This window comes from Penaeus japonicus, unplaced genomic scaffold, assembly GCF_977035675.1.
Source record: "Penaeus japonicus unplaced genomic scaffold, GWHDUDI00000001_assembly GWHDUDI00000026, whole genome shotgun sequence".
Taxonomy (NCBI): Eukaryota; Metazoa; Arthropoda; class Malacostraca; order Decapoda; family Penaeidae; genus Penaeus; species Penaeus japonicus.
Genome location: NW_028234428.1, coordinates 30,661,488 through 30,671,487, shown reverse-complemented (window position 1 = coordinate 30,671,487; position 10,000 = coordinate 30,661,488). Strand labels below are relative to the sequence as shown.

The following is a 10,000-nucleotide window of genomic DNA, read 5'->3' as shown; positions in this document are numbered from 1 at the left end:
CACCTAGGTGGGTAAGGACCAAGCTCAGATCGAGTCAATACTCATTGACACACACTCATGAGCCAGCATTCGCTGACACATGCAGGCTCACCATAGTGCTCATATGCCCAGTGAAGTATCTGCTTTACAAATCTGGCTTATCCCTATCTGTGTGAGATCCTGTTGTAAATTATTATTGTTAGCAAATTTTTGAAAGATTAGTTTCCACTTATTTACAGGGCTAATCATCAGTAATAGGACTGTGGGAGGATTTAGGATATTGAAGAATAATCCCTTATAAAGAATACAAAGTGACAGTTATTGCTCTATGAAGGAATCTGCTGAAGAGCATAACAATGGTACAATCATATATTAAAAGGTCTGATATACCTGCAGTAATTTGACCTGTGGCTCCCGTTTCACAGCAATTGCTTTTGTCACTGCTGTTAACAAATGCTTTAACCCTTTCCCGACGGGTGCACTTTCTACGCGAAGTCCCATATGCCGGGCGATTGCAATATTGCATTGAAATCGTCACAATAGCATGACGCCCCGGAACGGGAGTTTTTGGCTGTGTCACACGGGTGTGACGCACCGTCGTCATTGGGTTAACTGGATATGAGGACCATTCAGGTTTATCTAAGGTATAAAAAGATCTAGGGAATCACATGATTTTGGAATGGTTCTTGCCATAGGTAAGTGCCAGATGCATCAATTTTTAACAGTTTACTGTTAACACCATGGTTTACTCTCTTTTATAACTATTATTATCAGTGAGTGCTCTCACAACCATTGAACGTGGCAAAATGCTGGGGTCACTACAGTACCCTTTTCAACATTGTCCATGGTTTGAAGTTCACAGCATAAAAAATACTTAGGACTGTATTGTCCATTTCAGATGCATCACCTGTTTACAGTCACAGTTCCCATGTCAAAATGAAATGGATGAGGTTGGGCTGTAATACAGAGAGTTGAGATATACAAGGAACAATTTGCATAATAATTGCATGCAAAGTACAATTAAAATAAAGTGTCTCTTCAATAATTCATATACACTCTTGTTTTTCCCAGTTGTTGAATACTTCATATCCATCTTTTTTTCTACAGAGTGCATGTTCAAAATGTAGGCATTTATACTTTTTAGTAATGTACATTGTTAGCACATTGTTGATATGTAGAGCTAATGAGATCTGAGATTTATGGTAATTAACCAGAAGATGACATTAGAAAAATCTATGGAATTGTTAGATAAAACTAAACAATACTATTATTTCTGATAGATTTGTTTGACTGGTCCCCAGGAGAGGCACTAATGCCACCTGCAAAGCACTATAGGTTTAATTGCAGAGCTAGGGAACTTCACCTGAGGTATGATACTAGATCCATGTTTGTGTCCAAATCATTTTATTCTTTATACTCAGTGTGATAAAAGTTCTACAGTTTTATGGACAAAAAAACAACAACTTTATTATTTTTTTGTATGCATTTACTTTCACAAATAGATGTGAATGAAATAACCGTCCTTAATGAAAATAAATGAAGGGAAAAGGTAGAAGAAGGAGACATGTACTTGCGACTGAGTGCCACAGCACAAAGCAGCCATACCTCTTCTCATTCTGCATTCGTTATTACTTTAGAGCCAGAGGTTAGCATCATGCTGTGTGTCATTGCTCTCTGAAGATAACACTTGATACAGACCGTGGATAGGTGCTATTCAAGGTATTCTTTCCTGCTGGTGCTAGAAGAGAGTGGTGCCATTTATTGTTAGGATTTTAAATATCAGTCAAAGCAGTTGGCTCTACTCGAGCTTCAGCAATAGTCAGTAAAGCTCCACCACATATACTTTGGCAAGACAGAGTTTGTGTACCTCCCTGTTGATTTGATGTCCAATGAGGAACTAATCCAAGCTTTAACTTGTCAGAATATCTGGTAAAGAGTGGTGATATCATTGGTTGATAGGGTTCTAATCTGTATATTTACAATATTTAACAAAGTCAAATACTTTTTAACTGTTCAGACAGGCTGTACAATCAGTGTTTTTTGTAATTATTTCTTTATAACACATTTTGTCTTATCCTCGATGCATAAAGTACACAAGAGAAGTTATTGGGCAAAAATTATTGACTATTTAAGTAACTCTAGCATGTCATGTTGTTAGACATGCCATAGGTAATCAAGTTATTGTGACCTCAGGGATATATTTATTCAATTGTTGCTTTATGAAAGATACCATATCTTATTCTATGTGGCAAGATAGAACTAAAACCAGTCACTAATACAGGGAGAGACGGGACTTGTTCTTATGTGTCATGCATGTCTATTTGGGAATCCTCGGACGGCCAAAGATGATATGCACTATTGTGTGATTGGTGCTTGATAGCTTCACAAGAAAGGAAAGAAATAGATGTTGAAAATCAAACAAAAAAGAAATATATGTATTCTAGCAAGAGTCAGCATATATAGCCGGAAACTGATCTTCCTTTAGTGTCCCATGAACCACCAGAGATGAAGGTCTTGAAAGCTTTGTATGCCTGCTGTACATGCCTTGCCTGCTTTTACTGACAATCCTTTATTATGTGACATCTGTGTACAATTTATATTTATAATATCAAAAGGTTCCTTCACAAGAACTAGAAACAAATATAATTTTTGATGTTTGATGGGTATAAGGAAGGGGCTGCTCATTGTTGTTTTTTTCACCATCAAGCTGATGGTGACATGAAAATGGTATGGTGCATACATTGCATCATCATCATGGTAACAGAAGAAAGTCATGCATGAAAAAAATTATTTGGAAAAGCAGTGAATCACCTCATTGACTTATAACATCACCAACAGCTTAACCCTTTGGCCGCGGTATTTTTAAATAAGTTTATACAGCCTTGTGTCGGTATTATCATATATGGTGCTGCTCATCTGCGTCTAGGCCTATGCTTGCCTTGACAGCAAATGACGCCATCTGCAACCAGTGGGTTTATAATGTGCATAACCATGAGTAGCCTTTTTTGCTAGTACTTATCACACCCCTGAATTCACTATTTTTCTACTTCCTTTTTTCACTACCAATTTCTCATCACTGCTGTTATCAACTTGAAATACGAAAAAACACAAAGCAGACCACAGAATCAGCTCAATAATGAAGAACATTCTAAACTGATGCACTTGTGTCTCAGACACTGTTCTCAAAAGACATATTGCATTCATTATCTTTCATATATCTGGGGTGTCTTTCTTGATTCATTTACCCTTTTGTTGGAAATTAAATTTTCCAATAAGAAAAGAGAATGGCCAAAACAATGTTTAAATCTCTTTGAAAAAAGGGATATTATTAACCCATTGATCACAGGTTTTTGAACTGGCCGCTAAGTTGACTGTCAGTGTTTGCATATACTTTATGTTCAGCTCAGGTTTTATACCAGAAGTCTGCTAACTCGATGGAAGTGCTATGGTCACATATTCAGAAATATCTTTAATGGTTGGAAAACTGGAAGACTCAATGTATGATACGTTTTTAAAAATGTTTATGTAATGAAGAAACGGGATTCAGTTTCTATTATTATCATGTACTGTAATAATGGCAATTCCTCCTTATATGTAATTGCTACTCTTTATACAGTGGTGCCATTGCATAGGAAATAAAGACAGGATTTTTTTACATATATTTTGTCGCTGATTGTGGTATGAGGAATTGGGTGAAAAATACACTTAGATAAATGAAGTAAACAATGAAAAAAAAAGAAAAGAGAAAGATGACAAAATCTTGTGCGGTTAAAGTGTTATCAAGATCAGTATCATTAGTAGAGGTATTGTGGTATTACCAATAAGATTTATTAGTTTTTATTTTCTTTCCATTAATATTAGAGAATTTTAGCAGGAAAATAGTGTTTTTGCCATCTATAGGTATTCGTAGCTTACAGGTATATATATATGGAAGCTAGAAATTTACTACATTACCTCACAAAAGAGTTCAGTAACTGCAGAAAATGTGTATCTAAACTCTAATAGTCAAAGCCACTTGAATCATTACCTAGTATCAATTTAGTCTCTCCCTTTATGCATGGAAGGGAATCCCATATTATCCCAATGTCAAATTTAAAATTACGAACATCATCCATCACCTCTTGTTTCTAAATTTGCTTTTGAGACAATTATGTCTTACAGTCTTCTACACCTCTTTCATGTCTATGTTTATGTCAGCTTCAAGGTTTTCATTATCTTCATATTATCTTTTGTTATTGTATTGTATATAGTGTACCCCTTTATTTGTCTCTTTCCTCCATGTTTTATTTTTGGATGCTGTCTAATCCTCTACCGTTAAAATGGATTTGCATTATTACTTTAAATAATCTGATGATATTGCACAAAATTCTCATATCCCTTCTTGTTGAGATACGTTGGCATCCGTGTCAGCTTGGAGACTATCCTGTTATATTGTCAGCCTGATTTACATAATGAGATGAAGGTATCTGACAGGCTTCCTGCTTTTGTCAGTTCTGTATAGATTGTTGAAATTCTTGCTCTGAAAATTTTAAATAAAGAATGCACAGAGGAGATAGGATTTGACTGGATACAGTTGTTCCATTTTAAGTTGTTGAATCATAAAGATAATCTCGCTACGCACAGAAAGTAAACAAACTCACCATTTTTGATTATCGACAATAAGTACATATTTAAAGTACACGCATACAACCGGGTGATAAAATAATCGGCTTTATCCTTGTATCATTTTAAAGACCACTCCTAAGCCCAAAGCTTATGGAAAATACATCCTGCATCTTAGATCCATTTGTAGGAAGAACTGGGAGGACTAGGTTGGATATTATCATTGTGAAAATGCAGCTGTTATCAATATCTAGAGTAGAACTGATCATTTGTATCTGATATGGTTTCACTTTTATTCAGTGTGTATTGCAGCATGTAATCAATTCTAATTTGCATTCATAGAAACTATTACCCATCAAAGATATGAAATAGATCAAAGGAGAATTGGGTTATGGACACAATTTTTCAGAAAAGATCCATTTTGTATGTATATGCTTCATTTTTGTTATTAAAGGATGCAAGTCAGATTTTTCTATTTATTTTATTATGCAAATAGATGTTGAATACCACCATATCCTTGACATAATAAAGTATTTTAATGTTCAGAGAATAACTGCTTTGCACTTTCATATTTTTACATCATATGGCATTGTAAAGTGTTAATTGTGGCAGCTTTTATTTGGAAAGGTCAATATTAGATGTGAGTTATTAATAGTTTAGAATACCATTTCATGTGAATACTGATGTTATGAAGTGTTCTTAAGTTTTCTTCAATGATTGACCCATATACTACTGTAACTTGGGATAATTTTTGTCTTTGCTTCCAGCATAAAGAGAACAAAAGTGTTATGTAGAAAACTCTTTGTTCTTTTGTTTTTCATATATACATATATTTTCCTGAAGTTCCACATCTTTTCTGCCTTGTGTTTGTACAAGTTGCTTTATACTGCAGAATACATTGCTAGTGCCTTGCATTTGCACATATATTTGTGTGAATGCAAGGGAAGGAGTTTTGTACCTGTCCTGCCTCCTTACAAAAGCAAGAACACAATGGAGGGAGGGAGCAGGCTGTCAGCTGTTGAGGAAATAGTAATCAGAATAATGCATTTGTAAAAGTAAACTGTAATTTTTTCGTGGGAGATGCGAGAAGTAACTCATTAACCTGTGTTATTGTTGGTCTTCTCATTGCAGCTGTTTCTGCAACTCTTCTTTCTTTTTCTTCTCCTCCTTGTTCTCCTTCTCCTCCTTCTCCTTCTCCTTCTCCTTCTCCTTCTCCTTCTCCTTCTCCTTCTTCTTCTTCTTCTTCTTCTTCTTCTCTTTCTCCTTCTCCTCCTTCTCCTTCTCCTCCTCCTTCTCTTCTTCTCCTTCTTCTTCTTCTCTTTCTCCTTCTCCCACTTCTTCTTCTCCTTCTCCTTCTCCTTCTCCTTCTCCTTCTCTTCCTCCTCCTCCTCCTCCTCCTCTTCCTTCCTTCTCTTCCTCTTCTCCTTCCTCCTCCCCTCCCTCAATCCTCCTCCTCCTCCTCCTCCTCCTCCTCCTCCCTCTCCTCCTTCTCTTCCCCTCCTCCTCCTCCTCCTCCTCCTCCTCCTCCTCCTCCTCCTCCTCCTCCTCCTCCTCCTCCTCCTCCTCCTCCTCCTCTTCTTCTTCCTCCTCCTCCTCCTCCTCCTCCTCATCATCATCTCTCAATTCTCCCTGTCTCTTAATCCTCCCTCTTCTTCTACATAGTAGTAGATGGGGCAGACGAAAATCTGTCTTGCAAATTGATATCAGTGATTCGAGTAATAAAAAATGATGGGTTCAAACCCTGTTGCAATTGAATATCTGACATTTAACAATGGTGATAGTTGATTGCAGTATCGGTATCAGCCATGTATGTAACGATGCATAATTAAGTAATACATGCCCGTCTTCTAAGCAACATCTTTTTTTGTACATCAAGTTATTTAAGTGACAGACACAAACCACCATGTTGCAAATCATTAGCCAGCTCTGTTAATTGTTGCATGCAATTACGGTGGCGGATACATGACACGTCTCGAATCCAGTTGATCAGTGGAGCAAGTCATTTTACTCCGCAGACTTTACTGAGGGTGAAGTGTGAGGGTGAAGTGTGAGGGGGAAGTGTGAGGGGGAAGTGTTTGGGTCGAGCACTGTGATGGTCTCGTTTGTGATAGTTTGAGGTATAATGTTGTGGGGAGTCTTTGTTTCCATGTTGATTTTATTTTTTGATTCATATATGTGTATATATATATATATTTTTCTTTCTTTCCCTTCACCGTTCTCTCTCTATGTCCTCTCCCTCTCCCTCTGTCTCCCTTTCCCCTCTCTCTTCCCCCATATGTTCCACTTCCTATCTTGCCCGCAATCTCGTAGACGTTAACCGGCCTTGCCAATCAGCTGGAAAGGTCGGATCCCATGCAATTCCCGTGACGTAATGCCACTCACTCACTCACACGCACACGCACACGCACACGCACACGCACACGCACACGCACACGCACACGCACACGCACACGCACACGCACACGCACTCTCTCTCTCTCTCTCTCTCTCACTCACTCACTCACTCACTCACTCACTCACTCACTCACTCACTCACTCACTCACTCACCCACCCACCCACTCACTCACTCACTCACTCACTCACTCACTCACTCACTCACTCACTCACTCACTCACCACTCACTCACTCACTCACTCACTCACTCACTCACTCACTCACCACTCACTCACCCACCCACCCACCCACCCACCCACCCACCCACCCACCCACCCACCCACCCACTCACTCACTCTCACTCACCTCTTTTTCTCTCTGTCTCCCCTACAGCCCAGCCACACCGCCCTTGGGAGATGTCACTCTGAGTATGGAAGAGTCGTCACAAGGGTAAGTCGTCCTTACGAGTTGTTATTGTCGTTGGGTTGTTGTCGTTGTTGTTATTGTTATGATGATGATGGTAATAACGATAACAGTGATAACTTTAATGGTATTGATAATAATGATAATGGTGATGATGGTAATCATGATTTTAAAAGAACGATTATAGTAATGATAACAATAATGATGATGGATATATTTAACAATGATGATGGTGATAATGGTAATGTTATTGTTGCTATTATTACGGTGGTATTTGCTATAATTCATTTGATATTGTTTGTCATTTTCATTATTGCCATTGTTATTTTTTCCATTATAATTATTATCGTATTAATGTTACCATAATTATGATTATTGTCGTTTTTGTTAGTGTTTATAGTAATTTTATTATTATTGTTCTGGTATTATCACCAGTATTTTAGGCGTGTGTAGCATTGTTTTTAAATTTAACAACCTTTTTCACGTCGGGTTGTCACTCCCGAGGAATTTATAACACGTGGGACTGGGAATCGGTAGGTGCAACAAGGGTATCCAACTCCGTAGAGTTTGACGAAAGTATCGGCATGTACTTTTTAATCGCCTGTTTGTGCATTTCTCTCGTTTTTCTTGTTTTTCATCACTAAAGGGCGGATGGACGCACGCACACACACACGCACGCACACGCACACGCACACGCACACATATACACGCGCGCTCACGCACACACATACACATATACACGCGCGCGCACGCACGCACACACACACACACACACACACACACACACACACACACACACACACACACACACACACACACACACACACACACACACACACACACACACACACACACACACACACACACACACACACACACACACACACACACACACACACACACACACACATACACGCGCGCGCACGCGCGCACACACACACACACATATATGTGTGTGTACAGATATGTATATATATATGTACAAATATGTATATATATATATATGTATGTACATATATGTGTATATATATATTATATATATATATGTTTGTTATGTATGTACATACATATATATACATATATGTACATAAATGAATGTATATATATAGAGAGAGAGCGAGAGACAGAGACAGAGACAGAGACAGAGACAGAGACAGAGACAGAGACAGAGACAGAGACAGAGACAGAGACAGAGACAGAGACAGAGACAGAGAGTGTGCTCTTGATATTAATGCATCTTGTTCAACGAAACGAACACGAACGCACGCGCATGCAAATTCATGCCAACACACTACCACAAAATAGATGCACGTAAATGTATAATTAATAGCTTTCCCTCGGCATAGCTGGGCTTACACGGATTACATTTTTAAAGAGGAAAATCTATTTGGGTGAAATTTTTTAGGATTAGGCCAACGACCTTTTTTCCGTTTAGGAATTTGTTTTCTGAGGAGGACGCGGTCGCGGTGTGGCTGATAGTATCTCGGAATGACACACTAATTACTCTTTGTCGTTTCTTCGTGTCCGCCGCTTCCCGTTTCGGCGGCGACCGAGTCAGGTGATCGGAGCAGACTATTAGCTTGTTTTAATCGCATGTAAATTACGAGTTTTGGGCGGCTGGCGAAGTCAGGTGCGCGCCCACCTCCGGCGGGAGGGTGGGAGGCCGGCAGGACGTCCGGGCCCGCCCAGGCGTGACGCTGAAGGGTTCGTGAGCACCGGGAGGAGGAGGAGGACGACGACGAGGAGGAGGAGCAGGAGGAGGAAGAAGAGACGTGGCAGCGCTGTATGACTCACGCCGAAACCCCTGTCGCCGCTGCCTGGCGCACGACCCGCGACATGGGAGGACTCGTTTCGTCCATTCAAGGATGATCTCCCGAAATATTGGGGTTGGATTAATGACTTGAATTAATTAGAGGAGAACGGTGTCGCGTTGGAAGGGTTGTTGCAAGGAGACACGGCCTTTCGTTGGATTTCACTTGTTTTGTCAATGACAGCTGATTCACTGGAATGTAGTTGCCGGTTCGTGTATTACGCGGAAGCGACTTTTGGGCGGCGTTATGAATGATTGTGAGGCTCCAACGGGATTCAATATCGCAGCCTGGCGCTAGCCAATGCCCGAGAGATTGGCGGAGGCCCACGGCGACACACACTCGTGGGGCAAGAAAAAAGAGAAAGAGAAGACTGGTGGCGAGTCGGGGCGCGCGGTGTAGGCGGCACATCGGCAACAGCGGAGGTGGACGCTCGGCTCAGTCTGGTGTCGGAGTCGGTGTGTCATGGCGTTAGCTCTCCCCGGGGGGATGTCAGGGGGATATACCGCCGCGCTCTGATCCACAGCTGCATTTTTTTACCCGACATGCACGCCCGTGTGTGAGTCTCCTCAACTCTTCGCCCGCTAGGAGAGGGAAGGGAAGACGAAACGACTTTGAATCCACGAAACCAAAGAGAGAGAGAGAGAGAGAAAGGAAATCACGATTCATTAAAACGACCCGTGGAAAGTTTGCTAGTTTTAGTCTCGGGCTCCATCCATCCAGTTAGTTTCAGCCTCCACCTTCTCCTCCTCCTCCTCCTCCTCCTCCTCCTCCTCCTCCTCCTCCAAGTCCTAGTCATTTGAGCTCGGCCCTA

General features: G+C 40.4%; 1 protein-coding gene across 18 annotated transcripts in view; it reads left to right on the top strand.

Annotated features, from left to right (window-relative positions):
- Klc (kinesin light chain) overlaps window positions 1-10,000 on the top strand; it is a 155,572-nt gene that overhangs the window by 1,934 nt on the left and 143,638 nt on the right. For 12 of the 18 annotated variants that reach the window (XR_015192344.1, XR_015192338.1, XR_015192337.1 and 9 more), the window contains exon 2: window positions 7,349-7,405. The exons of 1 other annotated variant lie outside the window; for it this stretch is intronic. Coding sequence is in view for 9 of the 17 variants with exons in the window: in XM_086552284.1 (XP_086408410.1) it covers window positions 7,386-7,405 (20 nt within the window). In the remaining 8 variants the exon portion in view is untranslated. Of the gene's footprint in view, window positions 1-7,348; window positions 7,406-9,626 lie in introns of those variants that run through there. 5 more of the 18 variants (XR_015192340.1, XM_086552276.1, XM_043004900.2 and 2 more) reach the window with 1 other exon arrangement.